Source organism: Condylura cristata, unplaced genomic scaffold (assembly GCF_000260355.1).
Source record: "Condylura cristata isolate star-nosed mole 26May11 unplaced genomic scaffold, ConCri1.0 scaffold00001, whole genome shotgun sequence".
Classification (NCBI taxonomy): Eukaryota; Metazoa; Chordata; class Mammalia; order Eulipotyphla; family Talpidae; genus Condylura; species Condylura cristata.
The window spans coordinates 13,329,222-13,357,064 of record NW_004567102.1 but is presented as its reverse complement, the minus strand read 5'-3'; the positions used below and the strand labels follow the sequence as shown (position 1 = coordinate 13,357,064).

Here is a 27,843-nt window from a genome sequence, read left to right as displayed (position 1 = left end):
AAATTAGAAAATACACAACTTTTTATTCCATTTATATTTTCATAAGTTTTTACTCTGCACAACTATGCATTCTTTCTTATTGACTTGTAAGAACAGAGCATATTCCAAACAAAAATATAAAGTAGAATATCTCAAAATTTCCATGGGTATTTATGCTGAATTATGTGCCAAGGCCTATTATTTTGCCAACTTAGAATTCAGTCCAACACTAACAATCTTTTAAGAATTAAAGAGAAAAAACTATTTTAGAAAAATTAAAACATGTTTCACTACTAAGTCTTTCCCTTAAAAAATTATTATATATATTTGTGCAAACATAAGTGTGTATAGGTACACAAATATATGGCAGAAAATATTAAATACAAACAAGTGGAAGAAAAAGAGAGCAATGAATGTGTATAAACCCAACCAACCCAAAGCAAGAATCACCAGCACAAAAAGGTAAATGATTATGTGAGCTTTTACATGACTGTCCAAAGACTCAAGAATCATGTACCAAAAGACCAAATTCTGACAACCCTTACTTTTAGTTCAGTGAATGAATGAATTATGCTACCAGACTTCTAGGAGGGAACCAGCAACAGCCACATGACCTTCTTTAAGAAATAAATCTTACATAGGAAAATATTCATGCAAAAATGAATACAGATTCATTGTCTCCACTAGTAAAAATATGAAGTTAGCTTAGTCCTCAGCAGTCATTTAAGCTCTTCCTATGCAGGTAACTATAACTATGGAGAGGATGTATACATAAGGTTACTATTTAAGAGGTTTTTTTGTTTTGTTTTGTTTTTAAGATTTATTTACTTATTCATTCATACACAATGAATGGGGTACAAGCCAGAGATGTGGAGGGTGAGAGGATTCACTAGAGACAGAACAGTCAGATCAACGAAGTACACTGCTGAGGGGAGCAGTGGGCGGGTCAGGAGAGTTCTGTCACGCCATATGGTCACCTCCTGGGCAGGCAGGGAACGAACTTATGTGGAAGTGGTTTTAGCTTCTTCTTTTTTTAAAGATTTATTTGTACATACAGAACTGGGGTTCAGGCCAGAGGCTCAGGGGCGGGGAGAGGCTTCACCAGAGACAGAGCGGGAAGCAGAACAGGCTGATCGATGAGGTACACTGCTGAGGGGAGCAGCGGGCGGGTCAGGAGAGGTCTGCCACGCCATGTGGTCACCTCCGGGGCAGGTGGGAATCGAACTCATGCAGAAGTGGCCTTAGCTTCTCAGTGCTGTGCTTTAACCCACTGCGCCACCAGGGAGGGCCACTATTTAAGAGTTTTATAAGGTACTTGAAAAGTCAGAAGCAGTTACATTCTCTCACACGTTTATATGCCTCCAACTTAGCACTCCAAAATAAACAACAGTTCCTCCCTTCCTGCAATACATGTTTCATACTAATAATAAAATAAGGTACAAAGAATAAAGTGAGCTACTTAAGGGTAGGCACTGAGGAGTTTCCCCCCAAAACAGGAGAAAACTCACACTGTTTACCTTCCTCATTTTTTGTTATCTGCAGACTGCTTCTAGACAATAAGCTGGGGCTTACTTCACTAGTTTCCATTCTTTCAAACATTAACAGTCTGCCCATGCTACCTGTCTAATGTGAGAAAGCATCTGTTTTGGCCAGTTTTCTGATTATTAAGCTTGGGAGGCAACTTCATTATGGCCAGGATTTTAAGCATATAAATATAATAAAAGTGCATCAGATTTCATTTAGTTCATTAGAAAAACTAATTTTAGGGAAATATGCACTAATGGTGCAGAATATGAAATGAGTGTCATAAGCCAGCAACAGACTTCTTACTAGTCCTATCTTTGTAAGATAAGCTTTCTTATGTTAAATATAAATAAGTACTAAAATCAAACTGATCTAAGACCTGGCCTAGCAATTTATCAACAAGGGGCTAAACTGAAATTAAGAAACATTTTATTGATTATAAATTATCTTTGTATCATAGTTTAAAGTTCTCTACTAGAAAAATAAAAAGGGAAAATAAAAATCTCCCATGCTAAAGCACAAATCATAAGGAAAAGGTAAAGCTGTGAAAGTGTAAAACATATTTTGGGTATAAATGTTTGCTACATATAGTGGGTGATGGCTTCTTAGTAAGCCAAACTTACTCTCACAACCTGACCAAGCAATCACAATCCTTGGTATTTACCAAAGAAAAGTAAAAACTTAATTTTCACATAAAAATCTGTACAAGGGGCCCTCCCTGGTGGCACAGCGGGTTAAAGCACAGCACTAATAAGCTTAAGCCACTTCTGCACAAGTTCGATCCCCGCCTGCCCCGGAGATGACCACATGGTGCAACAGACCTCTCCTGACCCGTCCACTGCTCCCCTCAGCAGTGTACTTTCGTTGATCTGCCTGTTCTGCTCCCCACACTGTCCCTGGTGAATCCTCTCACCCTCTGCATCTCTGGCCTGTACCCAAGTTCTGTATGAATAAATAAACCTTTAAAAAAAAAAATCTGTACATGGATATTTATAGCAGCCTTATTAACTATTATAACCTAAAAACAACTAAACATTATTCAGTAGGTGAAAGGCTATATGGTGGTACATTCAGACACCAGAAAAAAGAAATGAACTATGAAAAGACCACAAGAAACCTAACACACCTACATACATACTACAAAGTGAAATAATCAAATATGTGACATTCTGGCAAAAGCAGAAAAATGGAGACAATGAAAAGACCCATGGTTGCCAGGGCCTAAGTGGAGGGAAAGAAAAAAAGAAAGAGCATAAATATTTTTAGGGCTGTGAGATTCTCTATAATATTACAACTACATATTTGCCAAATTATGCATTTGTCCAAACTTATAAAATGTGCAACAAGAGGAATGAACCCTATTTTTTTTTTTAAGTTTTACTTATGTGTACAGAACTGGGGTACAGGCCAGAGGTGTGGGGCGGTGAGAGGATTCACCAGAACAGAGTGAGGAGCAGAACAGGCAGACCGATGAAGTACACTGCAGAGGGGAGCAGCAGGCAGGTCAGGAGAGGTCTGCCACACTGTGTGGATTACCTCAGAGGCAGTCAGGGATCGAACTGATGTGGATGTGGCTTTAGCTTCTTAGTGCTGGTGCTTTAACTCACTCCGGCACCAGAGAGGTCCCAATGATCCCTAATCTTAATTATGGACTTTGGGTGATAATGATACAGAGGTGTACTGGTTGTAACAAATGCACCTTAATAGTACAGGATATGAATAGTGGGGGAAACTGATCATATGTGTAAATAGGGAGCATGTAGGGTTTCTCTGAACTTACCACTGAAATTTGATATTAATCTAAAACTGCTCTTGAAAAAATATGAAATAAAAGCCAGACAAGGAAGTAAAGTTGACAAAAAAAAATCAAGAAAACTATGTAACATTTGAGACAAGAGATATGACAGGGAGTAGAAACAAAAAGATTCTAAAACAATATTTAAGCTTACTATGTGCATATAACCTAATCTACGAAAGACAACTGCAGATCTTTCTGAACAAAAGAGGAGGTTATTTTTTCCAAATTAATGGAGATAAAACAAACACTGACTCCTCTTTTTAGAAAAGCATCTTACATATGGTAACTTGGAAAATTTCCAAGTTACATACAATGAAAATTAGTATTTAATACTAATTATATACAATGAAAATTAGTACTTAATAAGTTAAATCCATGTCTTAAGTAGGAGCTCACTCTTACACTCATGAAAATTTTTATTTCATGAACTACAGAAGTAATAAAAAAAAAAGAAGTCATTTAATGGTTAATTTTATGCATTATTTTTCTACACAGTGACAACAAAGGGAAAAATAATTTTTATGAATTTAATCAACCTCACCTTTTTCTTCTGGTTTTGAAGGAAAATACTTTTTCTCTGCAGCTACTAGGTCAGGCTTGGAAGCTAAGGGAAAAAGTTAATAACTTCAAAAACTGTTTTAGAACAAAAATCCAATTATACTACTAAAAACTAAAAATTAGTTAAAAACTATCAGATGAAAATATGATTTAACAGAAAGAACAGATTTTCTGGGTACAATTTCTAATCTTGTATCTGCCACTTTTTCCGTAAGTAAGTACTAATACTGTGGTCTCAATTCATTCTTTGTCAATAAAGATATTCATGTTCTCTCTACAATACTGCTACCCAGTAGAGTCCTCTGTGATGATGGAAATACTCTATTTTTGTGCTGTGTCATGTTAACTACTGAACAGTGAAAATGTTGCTGTTACAATTGTGAAATTCAATTTCAATTGAATTTTTAGTGAATATTAAAAGTCTTATGATTACTAACAATGAATATAAGTATCCAATTCAAACTTTCATGAAAATTACTTTGAATTTATGATTATCCCTTGCTCTGGATTAGATCAACAAACACAAAATTAAGTCACTAAACAGAGGAAGATGTGCATCTTTTGTTCAAGAAAAAAAAAATTTACTGTACATATAAAAATCAGAAATAGACTAAAATTCAGAGATACAGAGTGTCAGATTCTAATACTTAGTGCAAGAAAATTCTTCTGGGTGTATCAAAATTTATTCACCTTCTTGATAAAATAAACTCTTCTAGTTTGTTCAACCTTTCTCTGCATATTCTCTAAAGGAAGATTACCTATGTAATTAGTGTTAGTCTGAAATATTAAAGAACAGATTTTTCCTGATACAATATAAAAGACCAGTTCAGTACATTAAGTTTTCTAAAAAGAGTTAAACTTAGTTCATTATCTCAACTCAAAATGACATATAACTCATGTAGCCAACGTAGTTTCATGACTTCTATTTATACAATTTGTACTTTAACACATTCGGTTTTTTTTGTTTTTTGTTTTTTTTTTTGGCTCATAGAGATTAATGGGTTAGTAAGACCCAACTTCACCCTTTAGAACCTAAAGATATGAAAAGTTGAATGTGTTTCTTACATACCTAGACCCTTTGCTGGAGGTGGTGGCTTCTTTGGTTTCTATTAAAATAATGGTTAAAACAATTAAATATTTACATATTAAATATAATTAAAATAATTCTAATCATTGATAATCTAAATTATACAAATATACTACTTTTGTATCTTCTCCCTGTCATATCATAAAAATAATCAGTATGATCATAACAAATCTGTAAAAGGTCATTGACAAAGAATTCCATCCTGTTAGAACAAATTCAAGTATTTCAAAAACAGTCACTGAGATGGATAAACCTAAAAATACCTTGTTATGAGTAAAGATTTTTTCTCTGCATTCCCTAGTTTAAGATTCCTATATAACATCATACATGTACATTTTGCAGTTGAGGGAGAAAGGCCAGGGGTGTGGAGCAGACAAAAGGAGACTCTCAACAGAGAAGATTAAAAGGCAAAGGTGTGTTTTATTCCCTCAATGTTTTTAAATTCTCTTGGGCTTACAAGCACTCATTTAAAGATTTAATACTTAAACTTGAACTTGTGTCTAATGTATGTGAATTGTTTTTCCCATTTAAAAATAGCTGATTATCAACACTGTGAAAAATACAATAAAAGAAAAAAAAAAAAGTTCATTAGGAAAGGAAAGAAAATAAAGCATACTGAAAGCTGAAAACAATACTGAATGAAATCCAGGGAGAATTTCAGAGAACATAAGCCTCTATAGAATGACTTCCAGTAATTTAACTAACTGAAAGATTGCAGAGTTCAGCGGGTTCTGCGTTAACTTGAATCATGTATCATAGTCTTGCTGCATTTTGTTGTAGTCTCTTTACTGCCTCTAATTTTTAAACACAGATCCATCCCTCCAGAGGAGAAAAAAGGAATCAAATTGTAGAAAGGTAAAAGATCATCAACAAATGACTCTACATTATTCACTGTGATAAGTGAAACAGAACAACTAATTCTTCTAAGAAGGTAAAGATTGCTTCTGAGTCTCATCAAATGAGCGGACACAATGATAAAGGATGATGGGTACTCTGGTGGAAGATGCGGTATGATTCACATATGAGGACATGTGAACTCATTCCCCTAAATCATATTTGATACTGTAAACCAATATATCTCAATTAAAAAAAACTGTTAACAGAATGAGTAAATCAAAGGTACCTTAAAATAAAGATTTATAACAAGTTAAATAAAAATATAATTTCATCCAGGCAAGTGCTAAGTTTTCTAATATAGCCAACACATTTTTTTTTCTTTTTGTTCTAACAAAGTAATGGAAATCTAAAGTTACTTTTCAGTATACTTTTCAGTAAAAAGAAAACCCAGAATAAATGACCTGTGTTACTTAAATAGTAAATAACTATTAAAATAAAACGTAAAAACTAAAAGCTTACTGGAAAGTCCTTATCCAGTTCATTTATCTGAACAGCAAAATTGTCTGGAAATACTCCTTCTTTACCATTAAGTTCACCCTTCCACCAGCCAGCTTCTCCAGTTTCCTAAAATGGAAAATGAAGATTAAAAGAAATTATTTGTAAATAAAGAAAAGTTTACAACAAAGTAGGTGAATACAGAATTTCATTATTTATGGGGCCCTCCTGGTGGCCAACAAGTTAAAGTGCAGTACTTGAGGGGCCCTCCCTAGTGGCACAGCGGGTTAAAGCACTGCATTAAGAAGCTTAAGCAACTGCCGCATGAGTTCAATCCCCGCCTGCCCCAGAGAAGATCCACATGGCGTGGCAGACCTCTCCTGACCCACCCACTGCTCCCCCCAGCAGTGTACTTCGTCGATCTTTCTGTTCTGCTCCCCACTCTGTCCCTGGTGAATCCTCTCACCCTCCTCATCTCTGGCCTGTACCCCAATTCTGTATGAATAAATAAATAAAATCTTTAAAAAAAAAAAAAGTGCAGCACTTGAAGCTCGCACAGCCACTCCAGTGAGTTCAATCCCTGGCCAGGGAGGTGACCCACATGGTATGGCAGTACTCTCCTGACCAGCCTGCTGCTCCCCTCAGCAGTGCACTTCCTTGATCTGCCTATTCTGCCCCTTGCTATGCCCCTGGTGTATCCTCTCACCACCCCTGCACCTCTGGTCTGTACCCAAGTTCTGTATACATAAATAAAATAAAACTTTTAAAAAAAAAATTTCATTACTCATATAAGAAATAATATATAGGACCTCCCTGATGGTACAAAGGTTAAGTCTCAGCACTATGAAGCTATCCACAGTCACAGCAGCACAAACTGGATCCCAGCCAGGGAGCTGAACCACATGACACAGTAGACATTTCCTGTCTCTCACACTGCTTCTTTCAGCAGTGTATTTCAGTCAATCCGCCTACTCTGCTCTCTACTTTGTCTCTGGTGAATCCTCCCACCCCCATTCCACCTCCAGCCTACACCCAGCTCTTATATACATAATATATCATTTTTTTAAAAGTAGTAAAAGACCATTAAGGGCCTCCTTGAAGAAAATATTTCTTACATTTTACTTCTGCAGCATTTATGGAAACAGGTTTAATTTGGGGGGAGGGTAAGTAATTGTAAAAGTTAATCAACAAGGGCCCTCCCTGGCGGTGCAATGGGTTGGGAGGCAACACTGCAAGTGGCCTCAGCCACTTCAGTGTGAGTTTGATCTCCAGCCATGGAGGTGACCACATGGTGTGGCAGAACTCTCCTGGCCCACCAGCTGCTCCCTTCAGCAGTGTACTTTGTCAGTCTGCCTATTGTGGTCTCCACTCTGTTTGGTGAAGCCTCTGCCCGTTCCTGCACCTCTGGCTTGTACCCCAGTTCTGTATGCATAAATAAATAAGTCTTTAAAAAAAAGTTAATCAACAAGGAAAAAGGTCTTCAGAGAAGTAAAATGGAGGAGGGTAAGAAAGAATATGAATCTCTCTAACATTTATCACCTTACTTAACATTCCTCTCAATACTTTATATACTAAAAATTAACCATACTGTTCATTTTATTTTTTTTTAGAAATTAGTAAGATCTTCTGTAGTTCCTTCCAAATACAATCCCTACATGAGCAATTAGATGTCAACACTTCAAACTATATGAATATTTAAAAATCACATACACAAAATCATCTGATAACAAAGTCAGCTTAAAAGTCTGGGAGAAATATCAAAACTTATGCTGCAGGTTTATAGCAAACACAAAACTTCACAAATTTTCTCGCTGCCCACAGAGTCTGCCCACATCCCAAATGTTTCCTTTCCTTTAGAATTCATTTCAAATTATACAATTAACCTATTCCTTGAAATTACTGCATCATTTTCCACAGTATGAAATTCTAAACTATATACTGATAGACATTTTAAACAGTTATCTTTTTGTATCTGTTTCTACTCCAAAGAGTGTATGGGGGAAAAAACAGAATGAATGGAATAAGAAGTGGGAAGAGAACAGAAGAAGGGAGTTATTATTGGGGGAAAAAAAGAAAAATTAATAGTAATATGACAATAAAAATAATTCCCAGTATATAAATTGTAACAAAGATAATAAAAGCACAGAGGGGAAAAAAGTTTTCTGCACACTTGTCATTCCAGGGTCTCAGGACACAGAAAACAAATTCAACGACTTCTGAAAACTATTTCTGTTTAGTAAATTGCATGAGTCACTGAAAAATATCTTACCTTACTTATCAAGAGGATTATCTCTCCCTCTTTAAAAGTAAGTTCATCCTCATTAGTACCATCATAGGGAAATAACGTTCTACAATATTCCTTAGCTAAAATAAAAAATGCAAATAATATAACTTAGTAGTTCTTCTTTAAATTTTAGAATTTAATCCAATGCTATAAATTAAGTAACAATTTCATTAATTAAACAAGTGCCTACTGTGTTCCAGTTTCAACTATAGGAGGTTATGTCAGGGAATAAAACTTCAAACTCTTAAATCACAGATTTCACACTGATCAAACAATAAGTAAACAAATATCTTCAATAAGTTTAATACTATATGTAAGCATGCCTTATGCTCAATATGAAAATCTATTCAAAAGCCTACCTTTAATTTTACCTTCAGTGTCTGTTCTTGTCATTTCCACAGTCTGAGTTTTGGAGCTTAATGACTGTATGATTAGAGGCTAGAGGAGAGAAAGACATTTACTATTTTAAGTTAGAATAAAAGTAGTATTATTAAACAAAAGTTCCATTAACAGTAATTCCGATTTCCTTAAAGGTATTTATAGCCAGGGTAGTAATGATACTGAAAATTCTTTAAGAGCTCAAAGGTCACTGAAGTGATAGCACAGAACTTCTAATGTTTAAAACTCCCTATTTTAAGGATAATAGACATGCTGATATCCCATAATACTAATGGGCATAGGTCTATAATTTAATTTGAGACACTCTAAAATAAATAATTCTATTTGAAAATTTACTTGTCCCAATTTCTGAGCTGAGCTCTTTATATAAAACATAATCTTCAAACAATCTGTATCAGGAAAGCACTGTCATTCATTCATTTCATAGATTAAAAAGCAATGAAGAACCTATTCGTAACAGTACCAAAATCATAGAGCCCAGATTTGAAACTACAAATTCAAAGAAAATAGTTTCTTGCCAGCATTATGATTCCTTAAAATAGAACAGTGAAAAGGTTTTCCTATGTCATTCCTGTCATGTGAGTGAAAACATTTAAGTTACCACCTTTTTAATTATATTCCACTAGACAGTTTTCTACTGTACTGCCTACAGTAAGTTTGATACTAAGTGCTCAAGTCCTCTCCCCAGAAATAACATATTTGATCTCATATTTCATTAGCTAAAGATCAGAACATCTTTATTGCTATCATACTGTTTACCAACCACTGCATTATGGTTATCTTTTAATATACTCATTTTAATTTCTCTAACAGGTTTGGTGTCATCTACAAATATAGCAAGCCCGCTCCCTATTTTAACAATTCCTAGTCATTGATCAAAGGAATCCTCAAGAGGCCATCATACAGAATAAATAACTCTTGCTAGAGGACATTAAAAATAACAACTGAAAGATTATTAGCATATTCATTAATCAAATAATTTATTCAACATAACAATAAGCTTTATCATTGCAAAGAGATTCCAGATCATCTACTCTGGTATCCCTTATGATTCAGACATTGCTTTTCTGAGATTCTTAGCTCTTATATGTCTAAACAGCACTGGAATGTCAATTCTATCTTTACATTTAAAATCATGAATCAACTAGGCATCCTAATTTTCATGCAAGATAGCTTCATAGATTGGCAAGGGTAAAAAAGAAAGCAGAAGTTCTCTTTCCTAAACTGCAATCAGAAAAAAAATATAGCAATATAAGAAAGTAAGAAAAAATGTTGAAACTAACTGCTAAAAGTGAAAACTTCAGAATGTTTTCACTAAAAAATAGTATTATAAATAAGCTATTGGCATTACTAAACTATGCATGTAAATACTGCAATAACTTCACTTTTAAGATTAAATAAAAAGATATTAAAGAGGGGCCCTCCCTGTGGTACAATGGGTTAAAGCACAGCACTATGAAGCTATCTGAAGCCACTGCAGCACAAATTTTATCCCTGTTCAGGCAGGTGGCCCACTGGGAGTGGCAGACTTCTCCTGGCCCCACCCACTGCTCCCCTCAGCAGTGTATTTCAGTACATCTGCCTGTTCTGCTCCCCACTCTGTTTCTGATGAATCCTCTCACCCTCCAGTGTATATCCCAGTTCTTGTATGCATAAATAAATAAATCTTTTTAGAAAAGACATTAAATAGAACTACAAGAAAAATAACATCCTAAAAGTCAAGGGAAAGCATCCTGTTAAAGTGCTCAATCTGAATTTAACCTCTAAGGTGCTAACAGCATGAGCAGATTTGAAATAAATGCCTAAGGTTGCAGGTATTTTTTTCCCTAAGAGAAAATGTAAAGATTTTTATATCTTATATTATCACATAATTTATGTTAACATTCTCTTAGATTTATTATGCTACCAGTGAAATGTTAATAGAAAATAAAATTCTCCACAGATTAGCAGATACACCATAGCTGAATACGGAGGAAAATAAGTAGGGCCTAATTAATGTCTCATTGTGAGGTGATTTTAAAATAGCCCATTTTAACCCTACATCAATTTAAAGGAGAAGAAATATAATTTTGGTTTGAAAAGAAAAAAAAAAGCCTTTTTTAAATAACTAAAAGCTTCCACTAAATTGATCAAAAAGTTTGCTTTTTATAATAACTAAATAAGCTTCCACTAAATTTATCAAAAAGGATTCATTTTGTATTAGTCAAACATAACATTAAAGAAATTACTGTAAATTAGAATCTGTTTTTTAGTTTTCTCATTCATAATGACTAGCAATGTCAAGAATTAAAGGTAAGAGTTGATAACTTTTTTACTTTTAAAAGGTGCTTAACAAAAGAATGAATGGAATCTAAGTAAGTTCATCAATACTACCTTTTCTGTTTTTTTCTCTTCGGCTTCACTATTGGATGTTCTTGTCCTAAGTTTCACTGAGCCTTCTTTAAAAATATCTCCAAATCCAATTCCTCGGATTTTCTTTATCTGTGTATTTGATCCAGGTGGAGTTTCATTTCCATTCCCTGGAGAGGGTAAAGGTGAGGTAGGCCCAATCAAAACAGTTTCTGAAAGAATAATTTGTTTTTGCAGTGTTATGTCTAGAATCACAACAAACACGCCATCACTCTTCTGTAATGTTTACGTTCTATACATTCTAAGAAAAAACAATAGAATTAAATAAGTACGAAGATATCCAAAAAAGTAAGATATATTTTATATGTTTTCATGTTGTTTAGGACAATAAAATTTTAGGTAAAGTGAATTAATAAAATGGTAAGTTAAAAATCCAAGAAATCATAGTAGATAAGCCCCTTAACAAGAGCATATCAGAACTCACAGCTTTTGAATATGTATGAATGTAAAACTAAAACATTAAATAAATGAACCTGTCATTTTTTAAAAGTTATGACTCACTTTGATCAAAATTAGGATGAGTATCCAAATAAACTGGAAATATGAGAAAATTTTTATTTTAGAAAGCTAACAATTGAAGGCCTATCATTTTAGCACAAGAATGAAGTAGTTTACATCTAAAATTGAAGCAATAAAAATTTAATTTACAACAAAAATATTTTAATAAAGTTTAACAATGCATGGGTAAGACAGTTGTTTGTACATTATTCTCAATGGCAAAGGTTATTATTTATAGGTTTCGATGATTCCAAGAACAACCCTCTGGAAAACTATTTTTTTCTTCAGTTCATTTTTCTTGAAAACCACAGCACAACTCTTCAAATTCTTAAAAGGCCTAATAATCTAACAAAGTTCTAGAGTAAATCATTCAAAAAAATTCCACAAATATTTCAAAGTGAGAGTGAGCAGTAGTTCAATATGTTTATTAAACTATGGAAGTCAAAGTTTTAAAGGAAAAATAATAGTAGGAGTAATAACAAAAATGAGATTTGTACAGGGCTTACTCTATACTAGGTCCTTGCTAAGCACTGTGCATAAATTATCTAATTTTCATAACTACCAACAGTTTTGATACAGTGGACTATTAACTCCATTTTACAAATAAGTAAACTGGGCAAAGAGCTGCTAAGAACATTCCCAAGGCCAGAGACAAGTAAGTACAAAGCAAATATTTGACATAAATTCTACACGACCCTAAAACCAGTCTTAAAACATTTTGACATACTAACTCAAACAGCAGAAGCCTCTAAGAACACATCTGATAATATTTTAGGAGTGGTTAACAAGTACTTTTATGGACTTAAGAAATGTCATTTGTGATAACAAGTACAGTGCTGTTTCTAATGTCTTTCAATATACGTATAAGGTATATATATTTATGATATATTTAACCAATTTTGAATGTTTACATACATACAAATAAAATCAATCTATTCTAAATAGACATTTCAATAACTTTTGACAAATGTATGTACCATAAAACCATATCAAACTTGACAAAGTTATTCACCATGTAATTACACCAATGAAAATATAGAACATTTCTGTCACCCCCAAAAGGATATCTACAATATCCCAGTAATCCTCCCCCGCATCCTCCAAGTCTCAGAAAATCACTGATATTCATTCTGTCAGTAAAGATTAAGCCTTTCAGTATCAAGTAGATTTACTATGTGGTAAATAATTCTTTTGTGAGCCCTCCCTGGTGGCACTGGGGGGGTGTAGCACAGCACTGTCCTACATGGGATACTGTATGTATCCTTTTGGGATGACAGAAATGTTCTATATTTTCATTGGTGTAATTACATGGTGCATAACTTTGTCAAGTCAAGTTTGATATAATTATATGGTGCATACATTTGTCAGAAATTATTGGAAAATCCATTTAGAAGATCAGTTTTGACCATCTTAAATGTAAGAGACCTATTCAGCAGAAGCTCCCTTTTTAAAGGGAGACTTTCAAAGGCTTACTGTAGGAAGAATATTTTCATAAGGAAGAAAAATGTCAGTAGAGATCACTGGACTCATAAAGTAAAGGGAAAAAGCAGGAAACAAGTACTACTTAGCAAATCAGTAGCGTGTGAAAAGTAACAAAAAGACATAAATTAGGACTTCATGTATCTGACAAAATGAAAAATGAGTTAATTCATATAAAAATGGAAACCTAACACTTCCCTAGAAAAGCAAAATTTTTCCTGAAATTGAATACTAAGTGATATTTATCTAGAGATATTTATACAGAAAATAATGAGTAACAGGGTAGATTATAAGTTTACCACATTTCTATAAGAAAATGTAACCGTGCTTCCTTATAACTCATTCTACAGTTCTACAATGAAAATTTAGGGCATAAAAATAAATGATCATGAACACTCAGATAATGTTCTCCAACTATTATTTAGAGTCAGAATTATCTTCTTAGAGTAACAGATAAAATTTAATGCAGTTTAGCCAAGACCAGACATTACCTTGCTAAATAGAGTATTTCAGCTTATTGAGAGAAGAAAGCATAGGGAAGAGGATTAGTAGAAAGGAGAGGAAAGCTATACTAAATATAAAGGAGTATAAGGAGAAACTGTAAAATAAATCAAATTTGGCAGATCTTCCAATACTGTATGCAAACAGTAACATTTTATAATGTATAGTCAACTATAATTCTTGTAACACAATTAGAAATATATAATGTTTCACTAAAAAGATGGTCAAAACAGCAATTATAAATAGGATAGCATAGTTCATTAAGGCAGAAATAAAGAACATTAACTCTAAGTCAAAAGCAAAGGATCAAGCACTTCATTAAAACTTAAGAGTAAGAACTTTCTTGCTAAAGTTCTTATAAAGCACTTACTTGCTGGCACTCACATCAACATACAAAAACTTTCTGCCAGTTAACTGGATTTTTAAAGAAAAAGAATTATAATGTACTTCAACCACTGACATCCCACCCCATAATCACAAGGTTCCACATTTAGAATGCTGTTATTGTAAAGGGGTTAAGAAGCAAGGAAGTACAATTTTAACAAATATAATTCTAGAAGGTTACTAAAATTCAAATAAGTGTGAATAGTGCAAGCAAATGCTCCTATGTAAAGTCAAGTTTGATTTCTTCGGCTAGTTGTCCTACATATGGACTTAAAATTTTGTACATATTTTATGGGCTCAGTTCATATGACTTCATAAACATCATTTCAGCATAAGCTTTCATTCATACCCAGTTTTAAAGTAAACAAAAGATGTAACAAAAATAAAACAATCACTGTATGTATCAACCCAAAAGATAGTTTGCTAGTTAGAGTACCATTAAATTTAAGCCAGATTAGTATCAGTATTTAGTCTCATTATCTAATGGTTTTACAAATCATTAAAATATAAATTCTAACTTCAGCAATGAAGCCATATATCTTACTGATATTTGGTATAACATAACATGAAACAGTGAATAAGTAAGTATAACATAAAACAGTAAATCTTTCTTGTTATGTATCCTCTATCCTTATCTTGATGATTTTCTTTCAATAGAATCAGTATCTGTACTTACTACTTTCAACATTCCAACCCCATCTAATTCAAATATTGAAGTAACTATAAATAGCTCTTCTTAACACAAATTTATCATGTCACTATTCAAAAATGGTTAACTCTATATAAAATTTGTCAGGTTTTGTGCAATGTTCTTATTCTCTCTTTCTCAAGAGGTAGGTACTACATATTACTGTAACATTACTTATATTTATTATTTATACTGTATGTATATCACCTGTATAAATCATATACATATATTTTATATATGTGTGTGCATAAAATCTAAAAAATGAGGGCATGCTTCCTGTGAGGCACCCAATTCTGTCTCCAAAAAAGAGATTCTAAATAGAAGTGACCAAAAGAAAAGAAAAAAAAGCTTTAAAGGTTCAATTAATGCACATAGTCTAGAGAGTCTTAGAAAAGTTAAGAACCTTAAAAAGTCCATTATAAAGTTAAAGAGAAAATATATACAAATGGGAACAACTTAAAAATGGCCACCAACATTTCATATAAAATAGTTAGTATACGTTGTAGTGTTTAGCATATGCAGGAAACTAATAAGAAAGAATATGTTTGAGCTCCTCTGAAAAGCTAAAGAGCTTTGAAAGAAAGGATTCCTAAAAGGGAGAAAAGATAATAGTATATGTAGCAAACTATAGTAGAAATATTTGGTGCCCTTCCATGGAAAAAGAGTATATATGCCCATCTGTTGCACTAAGACATAGCCATGACTGCTTACACAATGCTAGGGAAAATAACATGTCAACCTGCAGAGACTTTTACAATCATTTTCCTTTTCGACTGCCTCAGCAAACTTGTGTCAAAAAGGAACCTCTAGTAACCTAAGTCCTTAAGTGACTGTCATTCTATTTTAAGTCACTGTCATTTTCACTACAGTACATCCTGACCAATATACTGTGCTATCTTGCAAGAAAGCTAACCAACCAAAGCAGCGATTCATCTACTCTCCCTAAGACTATCTGCATCTAATAGTAACCAGTACATTATTACCTAGTCCTCCAGGAAACATGACATAATCAACTAATGACAGTGCTAACCTGCTCTTTAAAAAAAATATGAAGTTTTCATTTATACCATTCTACCACCAAAGTATCAGTACTATATAAAAAGGTACATACGTAACGTAATAGAAAATATAAACTTCTGAAATAGAAATTAGGTAGATCATAATTTAGTTTTTTAATCTTTATGCAAAGCAGTGAAGAAACAAAGAAAATAAATAGCCTTTGGCTATAAATAGTTGACAGCCTTTAGGTCCTTCCTGGTGGTGCAGCAGGTTAAAGCACAGCACTGAGAAGCTAAAGCCACTTCCGCATGAGTTCGATTCCCACCTGCCCCGGAGGAGACCACATGGCTCAGCAGACCTCTCCTGACCTGCCCACTGCTCCCCTCAGCAGTGTACTTCGTCGATCTGCCCGTTCTGCTCCCCACTCTGTCTCTGGTGAAGCCTCTCGCTGCCCCTGAGCCTCTGGCCTGTATCCCAGTTCTGTATGCACAAATAAATAAATCTTAAAAAAAAAAAAAGTTGGCTTAAAATGGCCAGATAACTTCAACAAGGGTGTCAAGGCAACGAAGTGGAGCAAGGCAAGCCTCTTCAACAAACAGTGCTGGGAAATATGAAGAGCCATATGCAAAAATGACTGAAGTTGAACTTAATTTAAACCAGAAATTGGATACACAATATTAACATCAAAAGCTATAAAACTTCTATATAAAAGACAGGGTACGACACATAATGCAGGATTTGGCAATAATTTCTTAGATGTGACACCAAATACACCAGCAACAATGGAATGACAAATTAAGATTACAATACATTTAAAACTTTTGTACATCAAAAGATATAATCAACAGTTGGAGAAAATACCTGTATATCATTTTTCTGTAAAGAAATGTCCAGACTATATAAAGAATCCTATAATTCAAAACAACAACAAAGCCGGCCTAATAAGACCAAAGATTTGAGTAGGCATTTTCACCAGAAGGTACAGAAATGATCAGAAAGTATGAATGCTATTCAATATCACTAATTCTTAGAGAAGTATAAATCAAATTCACAAGTATCATGAAGTATCCCATACTCATGAGATTAGTTAATAAAAAATAATAATTGAGAATGTGTAGAAATTCGAACACTTAAGCACTGCTGGTAGAATTGTAAAGTAGTACAGCCACTATAGAAAAGTACCAGTATGGCCATCGTTCAAAATATTTAAAATTACAGAGCTCAAAATCCAGCAATCCAGTTTCTGGGTATATTTCCAAACTGAAAATCAGATCTTAAAGATATATGTACATTCCTACTTTTACAACAACCTCATTCACAACTGGTAAGATAGAAAAGCCTATCAAATATCTATTAATAGAGAAATGTGTAAACAAAATACTGTACAGTAGGATATTATTCAATTAGAAAAAGGGAAGTTCTGTCACATACAACATAGACAAACATTAAGAACATTTTGGTAAGGAAAATAAGGCAGTCACAAAAAGACCAATATTATATATGATGCATTTCTATGGGCTTTCTAGTATTCAAATTCATAGAAACAAAAGAACCGTGACTGTCATTGATAAAAATAAGTTTTTTTTATTGAAAATGGAGTTTTGGTTTAATGAAATCGAAAAGTCCTGGGAGAGATCTGTTGTGCAATGTGAATATAAATAACATTATTGAACTTTACATTAAAAAAATGGTTAAGATAAAACTGATGTGATGTGTTTTTATAGCAAATGTTTTCCCCAAATACTGAGAGAAGGACACAAAGGAAAAATCAATTACAGGGACAATATGAGTTTAAAAGATAATATTCAAGCCAAAAAAAACTACAGGCTATAGTTCTAATGTTTCCTAAACATTCCTGAGATGCAAATTTGCAGGGTTTTTTGTTTTTTTAAGTTGCAAACTAAGTATTTTACTTAGAAGTATCTTTCTCCTAAACTTCTTTAATCTACCAAGCAAACTCAGATCATTTTATATACTGAAGTAAACTTCTGAGTTCCTATTTGCCCTGCTTCCCCTTCTTCTCCCCCAGCCCCCACCCCCACCCCAGACCTTAAAATTCTGAACTGGAGCCAATTCTGTACCCTCACAAAACCAGCACTGCACTTAGTGCATAGACCCCTTAAGAAGTATTTCCTATTAAAGTGGCCTTTGCTTCTTAATTCATATTAGTTCATTCTAAAAACTTAAGCTAAAACTGTTCATCAGACTTAACTTACATCTTTACACTAATTATTATTGAAATTGACTTCTAAAATCCTTACGAGAAAATCTGGCATTACTTGCAGCTGCCTATTTTTCTCCAGTATCACATTTGTTATATCTAGCTCAAGTATATACTAGATCTATTATATATGCTTATATGCATTTATATCTTAGAACAAATTAACAGTATTTTAAGACTGTATAAAGTACTTCCCCTGTCAATCTCTACAATTCCAATTCCCTGTCATCTCCACAAATTTTGGAAATTGAATTCAATTTAGAAATTTAGAAGTTGGTTTACCACACTGTTGTAATAATCATTCTTTAATGAGTGACTATAAAAGCAAATATGTACAGGCAATGTTAAGTGTGGCTTACAAAGTATAGATAATAGTAGCAAAAAAATTAAATTCCCGGCCCTCCCTGGTGGTGCAACAGGTTAAAACACAGCACTATGATGCTAGAAGCAGCCACTTCACGAGTTCGATCCCCGGCCAGGGAGCTGACCCACATGGTGGGGCAGACCTCTCCTGACCCGCCCGCTGCTCCCCTCAGCAGTGTGCTTCGTCAATCTGCCTGTTCTGCTCCCCACCTGTCTCTGGTGAATCCTCTCAACCACCGCACCTCTGGCCTGTACCCCAGTTCTGTAAGCATAAATAAATAAATCTTTAAAAAAAAATTAAATTCCCTTCAAATAAGGCAAACTCAGTTATTGATATAATTAAAACATAACTGAAGACTAGAACGTACCCTGTAGTGTTAAATTGTGATTAGAAGTACCAGTACTAACAGATAAGTAAATAGGTAGGTAAGTGGATTTTAAATAAAAACATGGGAATTAAGGTGGGGTGAAGGGAACACTTGTACGTAGCACAATACTACCCCCTGGGGCAATGGACACATTTACACTCAGATCTCATGGGTAAATATTAGCCCTCTCTAAAAGAAACCAAGGTTGCATGTTTAAGTAGCTGAGTCTAGGAATGAAGGAGGAAAAGCTTATTAATATGAGCTGGAAACATTTCAACCACAACGTAAGGAAATGCTAAAAAATATTGAGGGAGACATGTCAAAAGGACATGTAAATGTATGCCTACAGACAAAAAGTAGATTGACAATTCCTAGGACGAGAGTTAGAAAAGGTGATGGACAGCAAAGGAGCACAAGGAGTATTTTAGGGCTAACAGAAATGGCCTATGCACGTATTAGACCAGTGGTTTTCATGGATGTTCATATACCTGCCAAACTCTTCAAGCTGTATATTTTAAACACTATAAGTCAATTACATTTCCAATTATTTTTAGGTCATGAAAACTAATTGAAGGAGGTCACTTGCCAAATATGGCAGGATCAAAACAAACAGAAATAGTAATAAATTATTACCCAGAAAATAAAACCGAACACTGTTGAATGCACATTAATAAACAAACTGCGAAGAAGAAAAGCTCTTCAGAGAAAAATGTCAATAAACAGAGATGGTATCTTTCAGTGAGAGTATCAACATTTAGCAACTTCTCAGAGCAATTTAACTGTTGTGTGAAATCTGAAGAGGAAAAGAATATTTATATAGTCTGAAAGTATTTCTCAAGACAATCATAAGGGGAAAAGAAAGTTACAGAGGCAGTTCAGTTTTTACCAATTAATCAAGTTTAATGTCCCCAGTACAAAAACACAGCATATGCTTCCTAAAACAATGCAAGAACACATAGTCTGCAGTTCTGTCCGTAACTGTAAACTGAAACTGACCATGAAGAATCAGGGAAAAAATAACCTTCAAATTATTCTACAAAATAACAGGCTATAAAATTTGAGGTTATACTTTCTAGCTCTTTATATAGATGCTCATGAGCTAGTTCTATCACCATATGCTCTTTTCCTCCATTTCATACTGGCTTTTCTCCAGGCTCAATATTGTCTGAAGAGCAGGGGAAGGTAGTATGGGAAACATTACAAGTCAGTCATATGCAAACCACACTATGAATAAAAAAAAGTTTCAAAGAACATTCTTAATAAGGTCTAAGATAGTAAAACTAAAACCATATCATGTAACTTTAGGAATAACCTCAGTAAGTATTTCTAGATATTTTTTACCAATTATGTTTAGTATTGCTATGTGTTAAATTTAAAAATTAATTTCTTCCTTTAGTATTCACTCACTTACCACTGTGTCCTAGTGAGGTTTAAGAATCTATTTCCTACACCTAACAACCTTATAATGTTTTCCTAATTCAAACTAAGGTACTGACAAAAGGAAACAAAAGTATATTATAAAAACTACCTTGTTAATCGACATAACAAAGCTTTTAGGTAAAATTAATCTCATTTTGCAAACAAAGAAATTACAGTTAAGAAAGATGATGAAAAAACAGTACTTGTCATCATGGGAGTCTAACTTCCTACTACAGTCTAGCTAAAAAGATTATAAAGTCGAAGTGTACCATAGGAATACAAGAAAAGTGTTAGGTACAGAAACATTCTAAGCAAACTTAAGACTTTATTATCTTGAAACACCATCTCCCAGGGTGATGATATTAGGAGGTGCAACTTTTGGATGGTGATGAAGTAATCAGGGCAGAATCCTCAGGATGGGAATTAGTACCTTTATAAAAGAGGCACCTCAAAAATAGTATGTCCTTAGTCATCAACTATGAAACAATAAGAAGGTTTAACCAGAAATCAATCACAGTGACTCCTTGATCATGGACTTACTAGCTTCCAGAACTGTGAGAAATAAGTTTTTATAAGTTACCAACTGTATTATGTTAAAGTGGCCTGAACAGACTAAGGTGTATGTCTTCATATACTCACCAAACACTGACTCTGAGAGAAAAAAAAAAAAATCAATGATACTGGCAAACTTTATTATATCTACCCTCAATTCAATCTTATAACACTGACAAAAAATACTAGTTAATGCAAGGCATAAATCACTGAACAACCTCACTTTTTGCATAAATAAAAAGATGTACTTATTCCAGGATCACAATTTAGGAATTTAATTCAACTTTAAAAAATTCTCCTGGGCCTCCCTTATAACCCAGAGGCTAAGTCTCAGTGCTATACAACCACCAGCTATGGCTTGAGTTCAATCCCAGGCAAAGGAGACAACCCCACATGGCGTAGCAGACCTCTACAATCTTGCGCTACTCCCCTGAGCAGTGTATTTCAGTAAATTCACCTGTTCTACTCCTCACTGTGTCTCTGGTGAATCTGCTCCCCTCCCCATACCTTTGAATCATACCCCAATAAAACGTTCTCCTAAATTCCATAGCAATTCTTAAAAGTGAAATAGAAAAATAAATATAGCTTAAATAGAAACAGTTTTTAATTTGTGGGCGAGTGTCTAAATGACCGAGATCACAAAATAATCAACTGAGAATTTGTCTTCACAGAGAAAACAAAACCTATTACATGACTACGGAAAATTGAACAAAGTTATTTTTAATTTCTAAAATTTCTGAGTTAAGTCATTTGTAAACTTAGGTCAACAGTGTACGCAAGTACTGTATCTAATGTATATAACTACTATATATTTAGTGGAAAGAAATGTAAAGACAATGTAAATAATGTTATTTCACAATTAGGGTAATAAAGTTTCTTAGGCTGAATACCTCAGAGAAGAAAAATATTAAATTATTTGCCTGTATATTTAATTCATTTTAGGTCCCTGTCATAAGCTGCTTTTTCTAAGTAGATTAACAGAAGCTTATAGTTTAAAAGAGTTTCAAAAATGCAAAGTAAACACTCGATCATTTAGTCTTTTCAAATTTTTAAGTAGTCTACCTGAATCTTCCTGAGCTTCTTGAGTTTCAGCATCATCTGTAATTTCTAATTCTTTCACAAAATTTGAAGGAAACAGTCCGGATTTGTTGTTTAAGGTTCCATTCCACCAACCTTCTTCTACCTGAAAAAGTTCAAATTCGAAACTCATATAATAAAAATTTCTCTACATGAAAATGTTCCCCTGTACTCACTCATGGGGGAAAAAATGAGCACAGAAGTTAGTGATACAATATAATTATAATCCCCCTAAATACACAGAAAAAGGCAATGAGGAAACCATTTTAAAGTAGATTAAATTTAAATGGATTAAATTAACCATATATGCAACAACACCATGAAAAATTTACAATGAGAATGTGATAAAATGTTATCTATGATGTAACTAATGTTCATCAAAGTAGTGGATAACCAAGTATAGCATATTAAAAAAAAGATAAATACTCATCTGGAATGTCTCTCTTAAACACTACTAAACCTTAGTTTGTAGCTATGACATATTATTTAAAATATGACATGTTATTTGAAATATCTGATTCAGGACAGAAAATTAAATCTTTTTTTTAAACAGTCTTAGACCAAATGTGAAAAAGAATCACTTTAGCATTCAGATGCCACAGTCCTAAATACCTATCCAGGCTCAACACAACCAGAAACAATCCTAGGAAAAAAACTCTTCAAAAAAATATATTCAATAATACTGTTAGACAACCTTCATCAAGTCATTTAATATTATTAATATTTTAAAATGTGTACTTTCTATTAATGTTAATTTTAGGCAAATATAATTTTTAAGAGCAAACTGTTCACTATCAAAATTCACTTATCTGCAGTAAATGCAATATCAAAACTAAAAAAGCTCTTTTTCTACTTAAAATATTAAATGCTTTTGGCCCTCCCTGGTGGCGCAGCGGGTTAAAGCACAGCACTGGGAAGCTGAAGCCACTTCCGCATGAGTTCGATTCCCGCCTGCCCTGGAGGAGACCACATGGCGTGGCAGACCTCTCCTGACCAGCCCGCTGCTCCCCTCAGCAGGGTACTTCGTCAATCTGCCTGTTCTGCTCCCCACTCTGTCTCTGGTGAAGCCTCTCACCGCCCCTGAGCCTCTGGCCTGTACCCCAGTTCTGTATGCACAAATAAATAAATCTTTCAAAACAAAAAATATTAAATGCTTTTTTTTTTTATCTCATCATAATTATAAGACAACCCACAATTACTATGAGTAAGCATGGTATTAATTTGAGGAGCAGAATCAAATTGCAATGAGAAATCTGTCATTAAATAAGACCATCTAAAGAAGAAAATAAACAATGAGCAGTTAGAATATAGTACTAGTACAACAAAAGTATGAACAAAATGCTATTAAGGATGGACTTAAAAGATTCAAAAAAGGCTCTCCTAAAAGGTAACATTTAAAAAGCTGGACGTTAATGGCTGAATGAGTTTTCCAGGTACAAAGCATGTGAAAAATATAGTTTATGTGTGGCACATATACAAATGAAATATGAGGTAGCTAGAATGCATGTTATTTAAAGGAGAAATACAAGGCAGTGGGTGTGAAGAGTTCAAAATTTTTTGCAGAATTAAGGGAGGCACTAAGCCAGATATGATGGGACTATGAAGAACAAACTTGAACAGGCACAACAAAGGGAGAATATCAGTAGATTTCTATGGGTACCTAGCATGCCAAATTGTAGCAACTGACAGATAAGGCAGAGCAGTAAACTTCTGAAGAACACTGAATTAAAAGCAGAGATTGTGAGCATTTAAATACTAGCTCCTCTCTCATGCCTGGAACATGAACTTGTGCTAGAAGGGTGAAACAAGATGGTCTATTTACGTGCTCTTCTACAATGTAATTCTGACATACCTCCTACCAAGAAGTAGTTATCTTTATCTCCTCCCTCCTGAAGACCTATAATCACCTCTAAGCACCAGAATGTGGTCAAAGTGACATGATCGTTTTAAAGGTTTGGTAATAAAAACCCTATTTGCTGAAATGCTTACACTTTGAGACCTGACTGCCTACAATGACAACTATCCTATGAATCCTGACAGCCCCAGATAGTAAGACAGTAAGAAAGACAGTAGAGAAGCTATACAATGGTAGTCCAGCTTTGACTATTTCCAGAAATCACAGAACAGAATCAAACCATGTTTGCTATACCCTATCTGAATTCTTAACCCACACAATCCATGAACGTAATAAAACAGTTGTTCTTTCCATTAAGTTTGAAATGACATGTTATGCAGTAACAGTAATCAGAACAGTCAACCTGTAATTCAATCTCTTCGTAAGTAAAATGAGGATTAAAAAATTCCTATCCTCTTAGGTTGTTTAGAAATTTAAAGGAAATATGAAAAAACTTATTACACTATTCCAGAAATAATACAGGCTTAATAAAGATTTATTATTATTGCCACCTGGCAGAAATAAGACTTGTCTTTGTATAAATACTCTGGAAATGAACATAAACATAAAAGCTAGATTGCATAACATGATGTTATAACACAAAATTAGTCCCCTGTGACAATAGAGCAAACAAATACTATGAAAAAGGGGCTCACTGGTTATCACTCATAACTTAGCATTCCTTTAAAAATTAAAGCAGAGATAAGATGTTATTTTTAAAGTATTTTTAAATCTCATTGAAAGATACTAAATTGTGGAAAAAGTACTTTTGTTTAATATTTGAATGTAATAATTCAAGTAGGGCAAAAGATTTTTTTTAAACATTCTTTTACTTTTCTATGCAAAGGCAAAACTTTTTTTTTTTTGCTACATGCTTAAAGTGAATTCAGAATTTTTTAAAATCTTACTCATATTCTTAGTCACTTACATTATGCAAATTTTTAGCTTAAAAAGATTTCTTTTATATCTAAAGACACTACAAATAGTGCACACAAATATTAGGTATAGTAAAAATGAGAAAAATTTTCTTACATAAGACAATCATACATTAAATCACTGAAGAACTACTTTAAACTATAATCTTTTATAAACCTTAAAATTGGAAAAAAAATTCTTACAGAAAATTAATGCTTTTATAACGCATTTTTCTAATTGCAAGAGAAAACTCCAATTGCTGCTTTGTCTCTAATACATATGTTTTCCTTACCTCTTCATTAATGTCAATAATATCTCCTACTTTTAGCTCCAATTCATCCTCATTTTGTGGAATATACTCAAAGAGAACTTTACACTGACGCTTCTTTGTCTCTAAAGGAAGTAACAAAATCAAAAATTAGGTTAAGAAAGATCATTAAAACAGTAGCACCTTTATTTTTATATATACTGTTTTTATTGTCATAGAATTTACACACATGAATAAAATCAGAATATACAAGTATTCTAAGCATCAAACCACAATCAATTCTGGTTCACTTTTCTATCCTTCACAAAGTAAATTCAAACTAACTACAAATAAAGTAAAAGGTTCCTGGCAACAAATTCTATACATCAAATCCCAGTTACACAAAAACCAAATATGAGCTACAAACTTTGAAATTAGAAATACAGATAATCAAATATTGTTGACATGACAAATATTTCAAAGATAAGTCCTCCAAGCCACTGATTAAAGTCTAGAAATAAAATGCTATTTTTAAAGTTTTTTTTTTTTTTAAGGCAAAGTGTAAAAATCCAAAATAAATTTTCTTTAACATCTCTATTTTCTAACAGGTAAAAATCAAATTTGTATACGGGAAAGATAAAAATAGCTTACTTTAGCTTTTCAAACAGCTTTATTTGTTTCAGACAAGAAAAAAGGCCTTTATAAACAATCCTGGTTTGTGATTCCCAACTTCTTTCAAACTCTAAAAATTTGAAACTCACAACTCTAAAAGTAAATGAGTAAAATAGCTATGGCAAGATGACAACATTTACAAGACTTTTGAAAAATTACTTCTTGCTACTCAAAGTGTGTTTCTCACACCAGCAGCATATCACCTGGGAACTTCTCAGAAATGAAGTATAGCAGGACTCATCTCATATCTACTTTTTATGAACTAAATCATATCCTTCCAAAATTCACATACAGAAGCCCTAATGTCTACATTAATGAAAAGGCAGTAGAGGGAGGCAATTACAAACTATGTGAGGTCACGGGAGTGTGGCCCTTACAAACACACACACACACACACACACACACACACACACACACACTCCCACAGCCATGTCAGGACAGTCATTGGCACACTGGAAAAAATGGCAAACTGGAAAAAAGTTGCACCAGAACCTAGCCCTGAAAACGCACCATGATTTTAGCCTTCCAGCCTCAAGAGCAGTGAGAAAATAAATTTCAATTGTTAAAGCCACCTATTCTGTGCTATTTTCTTTTGGCAGCCTTAGCAGGATGAATCAGAATCTCTACCCTACCAATTCCCCTAGGTGATTCTCAATGATCCAATTATACTGATTTCTAATTCTCATAAAATAACATGCTTTATTTCTTCTAAGACTTAAATATAACTGTTTCTTTTGCCAAGGACATTTTACTTTCACCCCCAAGGCCAACTCATCATCTTCAAGTCTCAGCTTAGAAGAAACTAACAAAAAACCTTCTGGATTAATGATTCTTTCTTTATGCCTTCAAAACATCCCATAAACTCATCCAAATAACGATGGAAACTTATTAGTTTAACTTTCGTTTATCATAATGACCAATTTTGTTGTGAATAAACTCCCTATTCTTTAGATTAAAGATAAATGGGCACTGAATGTATCATCACTCTCTCCCCAGTATCTAGAATAGTGCCTGCCTTATGATGGAAAACTACTAGCATTTTTTTTAATGAGTTAAAAAAAATCTAAGCCTAACAATATGGCATTAGTGCCAGGAAACCTTCATCAACACACTACTTAACCAACAAGATTTTCTTTTAATAATTTAAATGCACACTTAAGGAACTAACAATACCTAGGACACATGAAATAATGCATATTAAACAACTGTTGATAAAACACAAACACATGAAAGCAAAACATTTACTACAAATTAAAGATCTAACCAAAATTGATAGGATAAGTTGAACTAGAGCATATGTGAAAGGCTTCAAAGAAGAATTTGTAAAAGTTACAGAATAAAAGATGAAAAGAAAGATGTGTCAGATATTCTAGGTCAAAAAAAAATTTTCCCATGAACTAAGAACTGGTAATGCAAAGATCAAGAGAGATTGTTCTGGCTATTGACAAAAGAAAATCACAAAAAGTAATCTACTCTGGTAGAATTTCAATGCATCAAATCATGTTATCCATCCCCAAGTGAATTTTTTAATATACTTAAAGATGTCATGCTACAACAGAAATATTGCCAGCTTGGAAGTCTGAATGCCTGAGTTCTATGTAGTACATCTGTCGTTACCTCGTTATGTGACCTAAATTTTTTAGGAGTCAGTTTCCTGAACAATAAATGCACCGAAGGCGTATACATGACAGAGGGCTTGAGTATCTATGAAATTGTTTACTGAAACTTAAAGTAAATCTAACTGAACCCCCAAATTAACAAAGATATACTTTGTAATAATCTCCCATTTTTAGAGGTTACATCTGATTTCTAAAAATGTTTTACAATAAAAAGAACCAGAGATAGTAAACATTAGTCATACTTTTATCACCCAGAGTATGAAGTAAAAATTTTTAAATGTCACTTTTCATCAGGCTTTGAGGTGATTTTTAATAATTTAAGAGGTGATTTTATGTATAATGCCAAGAAAGCTTCTTGTCCCTTAAAACAGACATCAGTACCAAACATTCAGAAAAGAACTAGTGCCCATTCTACAGACTCATTTAAAAAATTGAAAAAGAAGGAAAACTACCACAAACATTCTACGAAGCCAACATCACACTAATACCAAAACCTAACAAAGAAAACACAAAAAAAGAAAACTTCAGACCAATCTCCCTAACGAACATCAATGCAAAAATCCTCAACAAAATCTTA

At 33.6% G+C, this 27,843-nt stretch overlaps 1 protein-coding gene across 2 annotated transcripts in view; it reads right to left on the bottom strand.

Annotated features, from left to right (window-relative positions):
* CD2AP (CD2-associated protein) overlaps positions 1–27,843 on the bottom strand; it is an 88,854-nt gene that overhangs the window by 25,073 nt on the left and 35,938 nt on the right. The window contains exons 4-11 of one of the 2 annotated variants that reach the window (XM_004673551.2): positions 25,021–25,121; positions 21,905–22,025; positions 11,335–11,522; positions 8,922–9,000; positions 8,548–8,642; positions 6,303–6,407; positions 4,929–4,965; positions 3,843–3,905 (exon numbers count right to left, since the gene is read on the bottom strand). In XM_004673551.2, coding sequence (XP_004673608.1) covers positions 3,843–3,905; positions 4,929–4,965; positions 6,303–6,407; positions 8,548–8,642; positions 8,922–9,000; positions 11,335–11,522; positions 21,905–22,025; positions 25,021–25,121 — 789 coding nt within the window. The remainder of the gene's footprint in view (positions 1–3,842; positions 3,906–4,928; positions 4,966–6,302; positions 6,408–8,547; positions 8,643–8,921; positions 9,001–11,334; positions 11,523–21,904; positions 22,026–25,020; positions 25,122–27,843) is intronic. The other variant, XM_012724009.1, reaches the window with a different exon arrangement.